At 37.7% G+C, this 16,103-nt stretch overlaps 1 protein-coding gene and 1 long non-coding RNA gene across 36 annotated transcripts in view; one reads left to right on the top strand and one right to left on the bottom strand.

Annotated features, from left to right (window-relative positions):
• Positions 1–16,103, top strand: part of prom1a (prominin 1a) — a 76,547-nt gene that overhangs the window by 17,219 nt on the left and 43,225 nt on the right. For 31 of the 35 annotated variants that reach the window (XR_004333713.1, XR_004333710.1, XR_004333712.1 and 28 more), the window contains exons 2-3: positions 11,296–11,354; positions 11,984–12,010. Coding sequence is in view for 28 of the 35 variants with exons in the window: in XM_032527348.1 (XP_032383239.1) it covers positions 11,296–11,354; positions 11,984–12,010 (86 nt within the window). In the remaining 7 variants the exon portion in view is untranslated. The remainder of the gene's footprint in view (positions 1–11,295; positions 11,355–11,983; positions 12,011–16,103) is intronic. The other 4 variants (XM_032527341.1, XM_032527346.1, XM_032527338.1 and 1 more) reach the window with 1 other exon arrangement.
• Positions 1–16,103, bottom strand: part of LOC116696414 (uncharacterized) — a 71,134-nt gene that overhangs the window by 26,913 nt on the left and 28,118 nt on the right. The window lies entirely within an intron of this gene.

The raw sequence follows: 16,103 nt of genomic DNA, 5'->3' as shown, positions 1-16,103 counted from the left end.
GTTATAAATAGCCTATGTGACAATAATATTTGTTTTATTTAAAATCAACAAATAATCGTGATCTCAAAATGGATCCAAATAATCGTGATTATCATTTTGGCCATAATTGTGCAGCCCTAATGCCATATGAATATTTACCTGATAAACCTGGATGATGTTGGTCTCAATATTCTCAAGATATAAATAACAAATTGTCCAGTCCAGTTAAATCAGCACAGAGTAACCTGAAGACTGAAACAGAATACATGGCAAATAAAAATTTATTGAATTATAAAAATAAAATAAAACAAAATCCGAGGATCCCTTTTTAATTTTACTTTTTGAATTGAAAGACTGGGTTGTTAACAGTTCTGTAATGAACAACCATCTGCAGAATACTAATGATCTTAGTGACTGCTGAGAAATACACAGTATGACACACATTAGACTATACTGTATGCATCTCTGCAGGCACATCAGTCTACTTTATGTTTATCATTCAGAGGCCCAGTACACAGGATTCATGTTGCCATTTCTTGAAGTCAGTGGAAAAGATTTAAGATTGAGGTCCCTGTGCAATATAACATTTTTTATTAGTGTCTGTTGCCATGTTGCCCAGATTTATTTTTGTCTGTGGTGCGTATTAAGGGTGTTTGCTTCTACCGCTGTCATGCATTTCTACCTATCAATGTGATTTCCACTTGAGTGCAGGCAGTCATGTTTATTAACATACTAAATGTGAACACTGGATTGTATTTACAGTACAACATTATGGACGTATTGGTGCATGTGTGCAGGGGTAATACATGGATGTTAAGTTTGTTTTCTATGTGCGTGTGTTGTTACTCATGTGCTCATCTGGCTCCTGTGTGAAACAGAGTTAAGTGGAGTGTAGGACCTCAGCTGTATATGTAGCTAAAAGATTCAGCTGTTTACAAAGTGCTCCTCATACATCCAAGCATATACATTTACTGTATGTACACAGATGGAAAAAACGCATTTCATGCTTTAACATAAATATCTAACAAAAAGAGATTGAAACCACAGGGATATTCCTTTTTAATTGAAACGTGAGGGATAACTTTCTCATGGCAGGTTAAGACCAAGTAATACCTTTTTTATTAGTTAAACCATCAGGGATACCAAAAGGAGGCACAATCAACCTCTCAGTTTAATCCCGCAAATGTAATTGGTGGGAACATTGTTACCAAGTGATCAAGGTAAAAGAGTAACAGTTTTAAATTGAATACCTTTGCACCTTGTAGTTTTGTAAGTGTGTGTGTGTGTATGTGTGTCCTCCTGTCTGTTAGTTTTGTAAAGTTAAGCCTAATTCTTTCTCCATAGATACAGATTCTATGGTAACAGAGTGTTTACCTTGTGCAGAGGTGTTTTTACACCAAGCTCATGGGAAGTCAGCTCTGATACGCTCTGTCAGGGGACACAAACACACACACACACACACACACGTCTGTTCTTCTTTATCAGAAGCATTTAAGTTAAATGTCAAGTCACTAACATAACAACATTTACTGGAAGACATTTACCAAAACGGAATCTGATGCAATAGTTTTTACCACGTTTTTAGTACTATCAAGATAATGTAATTTCAATGTCAGGAGTACAACAGCATTAGTTTTTTGTTATGAGGTAGCAGTAGGTATTGTAACAATTGATTTCAATATTTTAGATTGTTTGCGTCATATGGATCACAAACTATAACCCATACAGCAGGTTATCTAAATTCGACTACATCTAAGGGTGTACATACATTTTTTACAATCATCTACACCTGTACTTCTCAAACTGTTTGGGTTTTGACACATTCAAATTAAGCATGTTGATATCAAAGAGTGTTTTTACAATGACAACGGAAAGGTAAGTCACTTTTCAAAAAAGATGTTAGAAATGTATGTGGGAGAACTGTGTTCACTACCTCTCAGATTTATCTTGCAACCCGGTGGTGATGTCTAAGGAAAGGGGATGTAACGGTATGAAAATTTAACCTCACGGTTATGGTGACCAAAATGATCATGGTTTTATCGCGGTGTTTGTAAAAGTGTGTTCAATGCCTTTAGCAGCAACTTTTTTCCTGCACGTTCAACAGACATAATAACTATCTTCAATTAACTGTTCTTTGGCATTCTTATAATAACCAAAATATGCCCATGCTTCAGACTTAGCAAAACAAACTTAACAAACTTTTTGACTTAACAAAGCACAATTTACAACCTGGCACAGTGAGTGGTAGTCTTTGTGAACTAGCCTTCTTGGGTAAAAGGGCCCCTTTAAGCTGAGAGATGCCTTGTAGCGCAGTTTGTATCAAGCTATACTACTGTTTGTAGATGTGTATAGAGAATATAAATCAGACTAATGACTTTTGTTGCGTAATTATCTTACATCTTTCTTGTTTGCCATCATTTGTTTCACTCTTTCTAGTAACAAATTTTCTAGTAAACACAAAAAAGCCAAAGCTATTATCTAAAAATACTGGAAACTTTTTTTGTTGCATAGCAACAAGGATGAAGAAATGTTCCCTGCATGCTTTTAGCTCCTTCTGTTACTAGATATTTATAGCATCACCTTGAGAAAAGCCTGGTGTCTGATCAGAGCCTGAGGCCCTGATAGAAGGTGTCAAAAGGTATCCTGGGTACCAAAACGACTCAACAGCAAAACATATTGACATGACATATGCAATTACAGTAGAAATCTTCTGTTTAATTACACCTATACTGTTTAACCTGCCAAACAGTGAGGTGGTATTTTGCTGGATATCTCTAATTTCTACTTTGAGTTTCCTTCGCTGGTGGACTTTTTTTTTTATTTTCCTTGTTCTGCCTGGTAACTATTTTGTTCCAAACGCAGCAGTATTGCTTCTTTTGCTTTCTAAAAAAGAAAAAACCTGCCAGACCTTTGCGTTTAATATAAAAACTAATATTTGCTATAGGCACACCACACAATGGTGACGTATCGGGCAACAAAAAATAATTTTTAACCTGAAGGTCGCATTGCCAGACCTTCCTCCACAGCGCTGCGGAGGAGGGTCTGGCTAGTCCATATGGCGTTCCGCAATGGTTGAAAAAGGTGCTCTGGTTTATTGGCATTTCTTTAAACCAATCACAAAAGAGAAAGAAAAGCGTGACATCAAACGGAATTTCCTGCGGCACCGGAACATTTGAGAAGTGGAACGTCGTGGGTATAGACTAATATTTTGGTGACTTTGGGACGGCAGAAAAAGCTGTATCCACAACATTTAAGTTCCTATAGTAAACGTGTTAGCCTACACACAACTAGCAGATACAGAGCAGCATAAATATAGGGTTGCTGTTCTGTCCACCTGATACTGTACATGTAAGTTCATATTCACTCTCTTTTAGCTCTGTTTTGCTCCTTAGCTGCTAAATGTTCCTAAATAAATGTCTGTCTGCAGTGAGACTGAACCAAAAAGGGAAAGTTGCAGGCTGTAAAGCCAAAACAATGAGCTCAAAGATGCTAAAACGGACTATAGCGATTACTACGATTTACATCACGTACAGTTAGTCATTTGTTCTACTGTTATTGTAAAAGTTTTGATTATAGCAACTTTAAACAAAATATTTTTACATGAAAATGTAATGCATTATTACACAGTAGTGTAAAAAGGCATCAGCAAAAATACTGGTTTAAGTCACACAAGCGACAGAAAGGCCAAGCAGAGTTCCCTGTCTGCATTAGTGTTACAACTCCTGCTGAATTTAATTCTTAACATAAAGCTCTCTTTCGTTTGTGCGTGTGTCCTCAGATAACTTTGTGAGGGAGAATCCTCGTAGTTGGCAACAGCGTTCCTCTGTTCAGGAAAAATCCCCAACTGCCTGTTTGCTTTGTTGCACCGTACGCCTTACAAGCAGAGTGGGGTTGAATGAAGTTTTGTGGTGTGGAAGTGTATCTCATGGCCAGGCTTACTTACTTACTTACTTATTTATTTTTATAATAAGCCTGTTAGCAACGGGTGTTGTCACAGACAACTGTCGGGGCTTAGTATGGGTAAGAGTTTTGTTGAATCGCCTGGTGGCTTTTGGAGCAAGTTGATTGGAATTTTTTCTGAGTAGTTCCTGCCGCACTGCTCATCTACAGTATAAGTCACAGCTCCACTCCCATTTTTCCCCAAACTGCCCATCGTAAGTCCTTCAATTTCATAGAAATGCCATGTTAAATTTGTGGAGTATTCTTTTACACTTCCTCAATGTTGATTTGGATGTGTTTAAATTTAAACCATATTTAAACTGCTTAGTTTTGACTTATGATCCAGTATCAGTTCATAATCATCATAGGCAAATTAATGGTCCACACAGCTTGCGAGGTGGATTTAATTTATTCTGACCAATGTATCAAGATTAAGATACCTTTTGACTTTCAAATTGATTTCGAGTGATTGCAGCCTCAGCCGTTGAGGTTTAGATTCCAAGGTTTCCAACATTACAGATAAGAATAGTGAGAGCCTGAGTGTCAAAGTCACACAACACTGTTGATGTGAAGTAGAAGAGATACAGTATGTGTTTGTCCTTATGGTGACTGGCAGAGAAGTGAATGATTAAAACCTAGCTTCTTTACAATATGTATTTTCTTTTCAGTACTGTAGTGGGAAAGTGTGTTGTGTGCCCTTTAACGCTTCTCACTTGTCTCACCCCCTCCAGGCAGCTTCATTGTCAATTGGACCTGTTTTGTGTGACAGTTTTAATCTCCCACTGGGACAATGTTATTGGCTTTTCATAGACAGTCTGTTACATGATATTCCTGAATAGTTTATGCAGTTTGAGCCTCAGCACAGCTTTTACAAAGGTCAGTCATCTCAACAGCTCTGCTTCAATAACAACCACAGGATGTCCTATTGCTCATGCAGACTCTAATACCAGACAGACCCCTGTTCTCATCCCACTCTGTGAAAACTACTGTCATGAGAAGAACAAAACCTAACTGCTGAGCTGCAAAAGACTTCCATCAAATAATGGAAAGAATTAAAAACAACATCAGAAACACTATCATACTTGACCTCACGGAAGTTATATTATTGCAGGTGTCGTTTATCGGTGTTTTAAGCCCTTAGGCAATGGTTATGGTTATGGTTATGGTTAGGGTTAGGTGCCTTGAAGTCAACTGTCTCAGCGCTGCCTTGAAGTTGATTAGGCAATGGTTATGGTTAGGGTTAGGTGCCTTGAAGTCAACGGTCACAGTGCTGACTGGAAGGAGACGTTGGGAGCTTAAAACACCATTGAGCGCAGATGTCCTTCTACATGAAACATTGTTTTTTTATAGAAAGTATTTTTAGAGCAAATATTACACAAATAAATGCTGTAAGATGTACTAATTTGTATGGCTATACGTAATACTTTCTTCGAACTGATTATCAAAAACTATCCTACTAGTACTGTATTGTACTCAAATCAGTACTGAAAGCTGGCATTAAATGTCTGGCCAGTCGCCAAATTGATTACTAATTCTTTGATTAAACTTTCCTGGTTCAAATCTGTTTTTTTCAGTTTTAGACAATTTTATTAGAGCAGTCATAAGTTCTTGTGTGACTGCTTGTGTTTTGACAATTTCCTAAATGGCAAATTTGGCTTCATTTTTTAATTTAAAAAAAAAGGGTACCAAAACTCAGGTAACATATCAGCCCTGCACATACGTCCTAATTATTTAGTAATAAGAAACACAAACAAGAGTCAAAGTGTATTCAGCAATAGTGATCTGTAAAACCTATTTAACCCTGCCCTGCTCACATCTAAAAAATATTAATTAAAAAAACTCAGATTCTCAGACACTCTCCATGTACAGAAGCAGCTATTGTAAAAATATAACTAAAATCATGCAAAGTGCCCATTTACTATTTCCCCTAAGAAACAGTATGTGGTGTTGATGCCAGTGTAGCTAAATGCCATTGTGTACATTTCTGCTGCAAATCCTTATACTATAAACAATCAATGCATAGATGGACATGTATGTTTCTTATATTCAGTCACTAAAGGTGTAGACTTGAACATTTCTGTCTTATCATTTAATCCATGGCACTAATCGCCTTTTTCTCCATGGACACCCATAGGGGTGGCTGGGAGGATTACCAGTCACACATCCCAGTTTGTTTGCTCTGATGATTTTGTTCTTGTATTTCTTTAATTAACAAATTATTATTAATATATTATTAAGTATAATGAAAATTGAACACTATGCAAAAACAGTACATGGCCCCTATCAATTTCATGCACCAAACTCCAATTTCAATTGTGGGTGTTGTGTATGTGAGCAGAGCAGCGCAGGTCTGCCGAGATTTTGTAGATGATGTGAAACACGTTACAAAGTTCCACTGAGATTGCGTCATCTGTGTTTAGACACATTTTGGTGGAAAGAAAATTACAGTTTGGCGCATACAATGGGACAGTATAGTTTAAGACATGTATGGAAGTTTTGTGAAAACTGGATCCCATTGGAATCAACTTACAACCAAAATAAATTCAAAATGACCAGATTTGATTCATAATTCACACCAGCATTGGGATTAAACATGCTTTTTTGTCTTTCCAAATCTAAACGTAATTCTAAAAAAGCAGCAGCCTGCCATTATAGCCAATGTTTATATATTTTCTACTATTTCTAGAATGTACTTTTTTCTCATCTATCTCTGCAGAAGAGAAAGCTAACATATTCAGCCAGACAAACCCAGCACTAGCAGCATGAACAGTAGCTAGGATGCAGTGTTTCTATAAATCAAAATACACCCCTTTGCTTTGTATCGATTTTAACTGGCAAACTCAAATTGATGCTGTTGGCTTAATGCAGGTGTCAGTCCTCTCTTCTATATGAGAACTGGGTTTGCATATTTTGAACCAACTAAAGGGAAGAAAATACATATCTTATCTCAAAGAAAATGATGTTATCTGACAGACAGCAGGAAAGCCAAGCATAAAACAATCAATTAGGGGCAGAAATATAGTCTGGTCTGCTCATATTCAGCTATATTTTTGAATCCCACAGACAGTGAATTAAGGGAAAGAGTGCAGACAAATCCATGCAAATGCTAAGATAAGGTTACATGGACATGAACTTTAAAATTATGCTACAAAGCCAAATATTTAATTGAACCAAAAAAGGAAAATGATTGCAGTTAATAAGGCCACCTTGGTGAGAATAAAGTTCTGGTGCAGGCATTCAGGAGCCTGGGAAACCTCGCTGTTCATGGCCATCAAAATAGTTCATTTCTTGGCTTTTCTGAAACCAAGCAGCCAAGCTAAGATAGAGAACTTCTGGATTCCTCTGGGCGGGCGACTCCCTTCTAGTGAAACTGATGAAAAATTAATCTTGCCAGGTTCTGCTTTATCTTGAGCTCCCTGCAAAGCTCCATTAAATCTGCTGTAAAACCGCTACCTCGATTTGGTTCAGAGCTGAGAAGCTACTGGAGCAGGCCTCTGCTACGCATTTACATTTACATTAATCCACACACAATTATACATACATTAACATTTTCAAAACTGTGTATGCATTTTGCTGAGAGAGCAGTTTACAATTAGCGGAGAATCAGTGGAGACCTCTGAAACTAAGATAGTGTCAACAAGTTTAGAGCAGTTAAAGGCCACAGCATCCTGACAAATACATCTAATGGGCCTTTAAAATGACAGGTGCCGGCAGCAAGGGTGGTGAGGAGAGAGTTAACGTGGGTGGAAACTAGCAGCAAGTGAGCTTTTCGTTCATGGAGAGGGATTAAACGCCTCTCACTGGAAACGGAGGTTGGATTCAAGCCCTCTCTCCTTGCTGCTTTTCTCTCTTTCACCTCTCGTCTTTTTCTACTCTTTTATCACTCTGTCTTTGATCTCTGTCCTTTCTTTCTCATTCCTCGCTCTTATATCCCTACATCCTCCACTGCTTCTTTTATTCCTTATGATTACAGCAATGACAAGTTCATTCATTTATTTTTCAGACATTAGCAGTTATATCAGTTCAGGGAAGTTAAACCTGTTGATTTTTTTGCCGTTTCTTTGGTAATTTCAGACAAACATGTGCTATTCACTCACACCGATTATCACACACATATACTCTGACTGGCTTTAGTAGCAGTCTTTCCTTTCTCACTCTGGGTTGCTCCACTAGTAGTTCTGGGTTGGCAGCAGTGTCTCTTATCAATTTGGTTATTGTAAATTTAATTTGCATTGATGAGTATGTTTCATAGAAAACTGCAGATAGGGTTACGCTTCGGTTGCTTCTGGCAACTACACCTTAGTAGAATTTAAGGTGAGGTTAGGTCTTGATTAAATATTTAAGATTTAAAGCTGACCTGAAGCCCAAAACACTAACTCCCACATTTAGATGGTAAAAATAATCTGCAGTTGTAGTCATAATGTGTACAGTATTTACTTCAGCAAGCGAAAGGGTTGAGGATCAGAGGGTCTTTTAAAACGACACCAGAATATTTGTAATTGATCTGTCTCTCTGTGGTTCAATTCTCCTCTTTTGGAGCTGATACATTTTACCAAAACCTCTGCTTTTTAGCGAGGTAGGCAAAATCTGAGGCAGCATTTCTAAGATTTTGACATATTACTGCAATGTTTAGGCCTGAGGGCTTACTGTGCTGTTGGAGAGATCTTGCTTACCATCAGAAAAGGTTTGTACCTTGTGGGGACAAAAGGAATGTACACCTTCACTACAAGGTTAGGGGCTTCTTTGAAGCACACGCAAAGGACCACTTCAAGAAAAGATGATAGCTGGGCTTGGCTTGGCTCATATTTCATTACACCTAACACACAATAGTGACTGACAACAGCCATCCTGGGGTGGAGAAACCATAATATAGAAGCTGGAAAACAACAATGGCAGGTTGACCTGTATAGTTGATTAACTTCCCCAAAATTCTGGCAGGAAAAGTGCAACACAACCTTCAGCTGTTTGCGTATAACAACTATCAAACTGCCCTGCACCTGAGCTGCACCTGCTCTAGCTCTGTAACAACCAGTACAAGCCTATGGATGTACCAGTCAGGTCAAGTGTGGAGCTATCCAAGTGTGAGGTAGCCTGACTGAGAAATAAAACGCCCTTTCAGTCAAATAATCCTGCATTAATAAATGTTTAAATAAAGGCAATTAGACACGACTGCTTTAAAAGATAAGCTCCTCTCTTCCTAAACAGCCATAATACTAGGTGAAGTATAAGCCTGGAGCGTCCTCCTATTAATACAAATCTCATGCTTTGAATAATAGGCAGGGATCATAAGTCGGTTTTGTGTCGAATTAAAACAATTTGTGTCAACAGTTTATCTGTAGGATATGTTCTTCCTTCAGAAAAAAGAAACACTGCATTGCAGAAGGAGGAAAAAAAGCTCTTGTGTCTTTTGCATCTTATTTTTGGAAACTGATGCCTCTGAGAAGACTTGCTGTCTCTGTCATCATTATAAGATGAGTCACAGCCAGCGGTGCTCCAGGTGTCTGAAAGACAACAGAGGCGTAGAGTATTTGATACGAGATGTATTTGTTTGGGTTGTTTTTCCATGATTTCCATTTTTTAAGTGGATTGAATGTAATTAAATTGTTATTGAAACATTATTTGCAAAAATAGAAGTGTTCAGACACTATCCTTTATGAATTATTATTCTGTGTTTCCCCTACAGTTATGACCCAGACCGCCTGACCACTAAGGAATTATTGATTTCATTCATTAATTTTTTTATTATAAATACATGTATAATTATTAAGAAATAAAGTTGACAAAAAGTTGACATAATGTTCCTTCAATCATCATTCATGTATAGTTCAAGTATTGCATTTCTTAATGTTGTGGTGTTAATTATTGGTAAAAAAAGAAAAGAAAAAGTGTTTATCTTTTCATTGTTTTTTCATCTTTCAATGACCACACATCATTCGCTTTAGTTGTCAAACTTTGCAATAAAGAAAGATCAGATGCTGCTCTGGACCAACCGAGAAGCAACGGTGGACAGAATTTGACCCTGCTTGGCTAACCGAGAAAAAAGAATGAAGATAACGGTTCACACAATACAGGACCGTGAGCTATTTAAATTAGCTGGATACATGGTTCAATGTAATTTGCTCTTACCAGTGTAAGCCAATTTACACCAATCAGTTTCAAAACTTCCCAGTTAGAGAGTAAATGCAGTAAACATATTCTCTGTAAATCTTTAAAATCATTCTCTGAAAGAACCAAGCGGGCCTGCCTTGTTGCACGATCCAAATTTCCTTCAAAACCTGCCATTTTCAGCATGTAGCTTGCTATGTCAAAAGTTTTTTGTTTCCCGTAGCAAAGGGATTTTGAGAACGACAATACACAGAGAGCGGAAGGGGAGAAGCAAATCCTGACATTTATTCTAGAAATGTACTTCCATTGATCCAGACTAATCTTTAAGAAACTCCTACTTTCACCGTCACCATATTATTGAGTGCTGCTCTCACATCGGTTTCTTACAACTGTCCTAATACATGCAAGTCTGAATCGCTTTCTACAAATCTAAACTTACGAAGCTACTGCCATTCTTACTTTTAAAGGCAATATTATTGGGTGCTCTTTGGGTCTTGTTGTATGTCTATGCAGTTTCGTACCATTACCTGAAATTAATTACCTGCTAATGAAAAGACTTTTTTATGTAGTTATGATAGTTGTTTCCTAAGATATAATTTCAACCATGTGTTTCATGACTAACGGAAACAATAAAATAACAAACTTACAAGTACCCTTCCACCCAGAAAGATAGTTTCCTGAAGTAGATTTTCACTGAGTTCTTCCGAGAGCCAGAAGAAACCTGACTATCAACAACATGATCCTAACATTATGTCAGGCCAGGAATAAATAAAATAAGAGTTCCTCATCCTGTCAGACTTGCCCCTGTCTAAACCCAGTGGGAAGAGATGGGGATGAAGGGACACGGCAGTGTCAGAGTTTGGCTCTAAATTTCCTGACACCATCTTGTCAAAGATGACAACTTGCTGCTTCAGCTCAACAGCAATACTTTCTCACATTAACTATATACTGCACTTTTCTGTTTTTCCATACCAGGAAAATTACTAGTAATTTGGTTGTAAAATAAAGTCAGAACCTTTGTGTCCACCGCAAACAACTTCATAAGAAAAAAAACACTTGCTATGATAGCTGACATTTACAAGAGCAGTGTTTTCTATTTCATTTTCAAGATACCACAATCCGCAAGACCAAATGATTTTAGTGATGCCCTAGTGGTTAGATTTCTTATACACCGTGTGAGTAGATGTAATATGCTAAAATGTATACAAAGCCATTACGCACAGCACCAACAGATCTCTTTATGTTATGTTTGTTTTCTCTGTGTTGTCACAGATCTTATTGTCAAACTGGCAAAGGACAAGTTTGGAGCCATTCAGACTGAATACCAAAAGGTAACTCTGTGTGTGTGTGTGTGTGTGTGTGTGTGTGTGTGTGTGTGTGTGTGTGTGTGTGTGTGTGTGTGTGTGTGTGTGTGGTGCATGTGTGTGTTTTGCTGTGCCCGTTTCTTTGACTTATTGCATTATGGTTTCTGATTGGATGCAGCAATTTATGATATAAATTACTGAAGGCAGTAGATAGTTCCTGACTTCTCAAGTGTTAATAGCTTTTCCAAGCCAAGGCAAGGCCATCTTTTTACTGGCGCCCTTGAAAGAAAATGGTAATTGCTTCTTCTGCACAACCTATGAATTTAGAGAGAGATACATCATTTAAGTTTTTATAAGGAACAACTTTGATAACCAAAGACGTTTTTAACTCTTTGCCAGTCCCTGAGATGTAAAAGTTCCCTCTGTACCTCCCTCTCAATTATTATGGGAGAATTTCATCAGTCTGTGTGCAGCGTTACAATATGCATTGCTATGTGGATATGCATGCCAGTTTTGAATCCTTTGATTTCTCTTTTTTGTTGTTCTATTTCATCCATGTTTTTTGTTCTGTGGCTTTGCTCTTCCTTTGACGCTGCGTTGCCTTTGTCTTTTGCATGCCCTCTTCATCTGGTCTGCTCTGATCTGGTCTCCCACAGCCAGAGAACATAGTGCTGACCCTCCAGGTAAAGTCTGCACACTGGACTTAGTGCAACCCATCCCCTGTCTCATCATGCTCCACCGTCCCGAGTCATCAGGGTTGCACAATTCCACCTAGAACTTTAAAATTTGTGTTAAACTATAGTGGACATATCCCTACATCTTTTGTTTATTTCAACATCTTTATCATCTGAATATTCATAATTATTTGTGCAGCCCTACGACTCACACCCAGCCATCTTTTCCACCTCCAAGTTAGCTTTGCCAAAACTGTAGCTCCTGTCTCATTTAAATCCTGATTAGATTTTTTCAGCTTCACAGAAAAGCAACAATGCTGACTGGATAACAAAGGAAACATTCTTGGGCACTTAATAACGTCTGGATTACCTCATGGATGGAAGAGCCTTATGATGCAACATTGGCATTGAATAAATGTATACCAGTTAAGAAACATTGATGTTTAGACAGAAGAGTTTTTTCTGCTGGTTTGCCATCTAATTTGCTTCTCAGCAACATTTGCTCTGATATATACCCAAACCACAGCAAAGATCACACACACACACACACAAAAAAAACACACACACACACACATTTTATGATTTCATCACCCTAAAGGGGTTACTTAAATATAATTCATGCGGTTAATACAGGTGCATGCCTCCCTTTGTGTGCGGCAAACAGGAGAGCAAATCGTTTTTTTGTCTGCAGGGAAAATATTTTTGAAAGGCTAAGCGCCAACAAACAGGGATTGAAGCAAAATATTTCATTAGATAAAAATATGTGAATTAAAAAAAAAAATCGTACTTCTTTTTTCAATACATTTTGACTTTTGAACCTTACAATGCTCTGGAGTTATTGGAAATGTCTGGATCCCACATGTTAGAATCAATCCTATGCAACAACAACTGGAATCTAATTCTAAAAATAGTATAATACTTATAATGTTAGTGTAGCCTAATTTTTAAACAACAGGTTAAACATAATGAATAGACCTGCAAAAATAAGAAGCTCTGCAGCCTTCAAATTTTGATTTAGAAGCTTCAAACTATTCGGTAAAGCCCTTGTCAATACAGCCCAAAAGTGAAATGTTATCCAATGCCATCTTACTAGCTCTTGTACTTTGATTGTTTTGTAAAATAAACCATCAAATCAGTTCATATCAAAGCAAAAGTATTTTTTTCTGTTTGTGGAATTTGCATTGACCTTGACTATCTCCTTTATGTCCCCACCCAATAAATGCAAAGCAGAACAATCCCACCTTAATAGACCATATCAACCAAAAGTCCAGCAGATCATTTTCCTGATTGTACAAGGTTAATCAATGAAATGTCCTGGTGTAATCTTGGCTTGAATAAAAGCCTTCCGCACAATGGATTTAAATAGTTTGTTGCAGTCTTCACTTTTGCTACCAAAATCATAAAAGCTATCACAGTGAATATAATGTTTCTCTTGTGGTTCCAGAATGGTATCCAATTCAATTTACTATCAAGCAACAGGATCTGAGCCACAATAATGAATCAAAACAGAAAGCACTATGAACACAAAGAACCCTGACGTTAAGTTATTCACAGTGGCTTCTATAACTCATTTAGCTTATAGTCAGTGAGCAGTTTAGGGTAACAGCGTCTTACTTGAGGACACTTTAGCGGGCCTTGTGGCTGCTTTGATTCAAATCTGATTTAATGTTACAGAATTGCCTGTCTTAACCACTCAGACATGATGCCACCTCATCATCCAGTTTGTTCTTATTGGACGGTCACCTTCTTCTTTTTGGCAATCGCCAAGACAAAGCTATAGTCCAAAAATAGTCGGAGCTGCAGGCCCTTGAAGAGTGCTCGTGAAAAAAAAAAACATTTTGACCTTTTTTTGGTAAAGATTCACCCAATAACAAGCAGAGCCCAGAAGCAGAATGACAATGCAAAATGTCCTCATAAACTGGGTCGACAGTGGTGTTTTAAATGACAGACCACACACACTCACACATGCCAAGTGTCTATCTTTTTTTTTCTTATTTTCCTAACTACATCTTTGAAACTCTCCGGTTCCCTCTTTTTCTCTTTGTGTCCACTGAACCTGAAATCCTCCATGTTTTTATTCTTTAAGGTTAGAAAGGGTGTGACTGACTAATTCTAGTCTAATTCTACCTAGATCTTGTAAACTGTCTTTTTGACACAGCCAGGAGCCTCTCACAGCCAAGTGAGATTGGATTATGCTCACCGCCTGAGACTTCCAAGGTTGCACAGAGATTTCCGAATGACCTGAGAAAAATACTCCTAGCAGACGAGTTCAGAAGCCATGTCTTTTCACCCTGCATGTTAAAAAGCAAAAAGCCGCAGGTCCCTGGAGAAGGCAGGGTCATTGACTTATGAAGGCGATTAAGATTAGTGTGAATCAGCCAGGAGAGCAGTTTGTCCATTCAAGAGCGGTGATAGCAGCCGTGCTTTGATCCTTTCTTAACGAGAAGCTATTGAACATCATTGTGACAAGTTACATGCAGTGTGGGAATTGCCAATCCCCAATTCAATTTTGCCAATTTCAAAAGCCCGTGCTGAGTGTGGTGTAGATAGGGGCAGATTAAGTAGGAGCAATGTGGTACATGACAAGAGAATGGAAGCTCGACTGAGAACCTGCCAACAGCAGCAATTTAACTGTCTCAATATATCTGGGTGAATTTGTAAGAAATTGTGTTGAGTCAACTTGAATATTTCTAATATTCAATCAAAGTCGATGATTATTGAGGCTTTGTGATGAGGGATGTGCAGATTTTACAGCTGACTATTCAGAGACAAAGTACCATCTTAACTTCTACAGTACACACAGTATAAATACAGAGTTTTCATAATATGTTCATTTCATTATATGACTCACTTCTGTGTTAACAGGCTCACCCCAAGCGTCTTAATGTTAGTGGTCCTTGCCACAATTACTAGCGCTCTAACTGTTTGACCTAAACAACTAGCCTCTAATTTTAACAATCAAACTATTCACTGCAGATACTGTATATCTACATTTCACAAGTGCACAATCGAAGACTTTTCATTCACAACTTCCCCTTTTCTAGTTTGTCCAGTCAGGTTTTGATGTTTTCAAAGGTCCAAAGGTAATATCCACTAGGTTGTCAGTTTATTAGCTACACCTAGCTAAAACTAATGGGTTCTAATACAACAGTCAAAAGATAAATCTGGATTAATGAAGGTTTTAATGTTAATTCTGTAGAACTTTATAGTAATCGGTGAGGCTGTAGTTTATGATGAATTGTATTGCGTTATATTCAGGAGTATTCTTATCGATATACTAAATGGGGTAAACAAATTATAATATAGGAATTATTATGAAAGTAGGATCTGGGGCTGTTACGTTAGCATTAGTTTTATCTGGGTGTACCACATGAAGATCACATGAATTTTTAGGCGTGAAGCTGGAGTTTTTCACACAATATGTCACAAAAATCATATCTTGAACCAAGTGACAGAAATCTTGCAAGAATAATTAATAATTAAAAAAGAAATTGTAATTGTGTTACACAATTTACGAATATCCCCAACTAGTAATAAACTCGAACTAGTTAAGTGATGCACCCAATTTTTGAAACTAACACTTTCTCCAATAAAATTAAAAAGCATTAACTTCTCACACACAGATTTGTTGCCTTGTTTCAAGGGGAAAAAAATCTAGATTTTATAACTCAATTCAAGTCCAAAGTACTTCAATACTACTGCAGTGCACGCACTGCCTTGCAGTCTGACCCTATTGAAGCAGGTTTCCCATCAGAAATGCTCTTTCACCTTCATTAGTGGGAAAAACCGCAGCACAGGGCTATATGGGTGGCTCCGACTCCTTTGAGTATTTCCCATCATCATTCATGTGTTGCTATCCTCTCAGTGCATATTGCAATTCATTGAAAATGTGAGTTAAAGACAACCTTTAGCTTACTGCTAGGGCTGCACAATTAATGCAATTGTAATCACGATCACGATTTTGGCTTCTCACGATCAAATTTGCGCGATCAAGCAATATTTTAAATGCGTCATTTTATAGGACGCTCCAGGTTTTTTTTCAAAGCCAATCTACCGCTCCGTAAACCACTGTCTGATCATGAGCCAGTCAGAGTTGTTCTCT

Source organism: Etheostoma spectabile, chromosome 10, assembly GCF_008692095.1.
Source record: "Etheostoma spectabile isolate EspeVRDwgs_2016 chromosome 10, UIUC_Espe_1.0, whole genome shotgun sequence".
NCBI lineage: Eukaryota > Metazoa > Chordata > Actinopteri > Perciformes > Percidae > Etheostoma > Etheostoma spectabile.
Note: the sequence above shows the minus strand (reverse complement) of the source record. Positions and strands in the feature narration are given on the sequence as shown.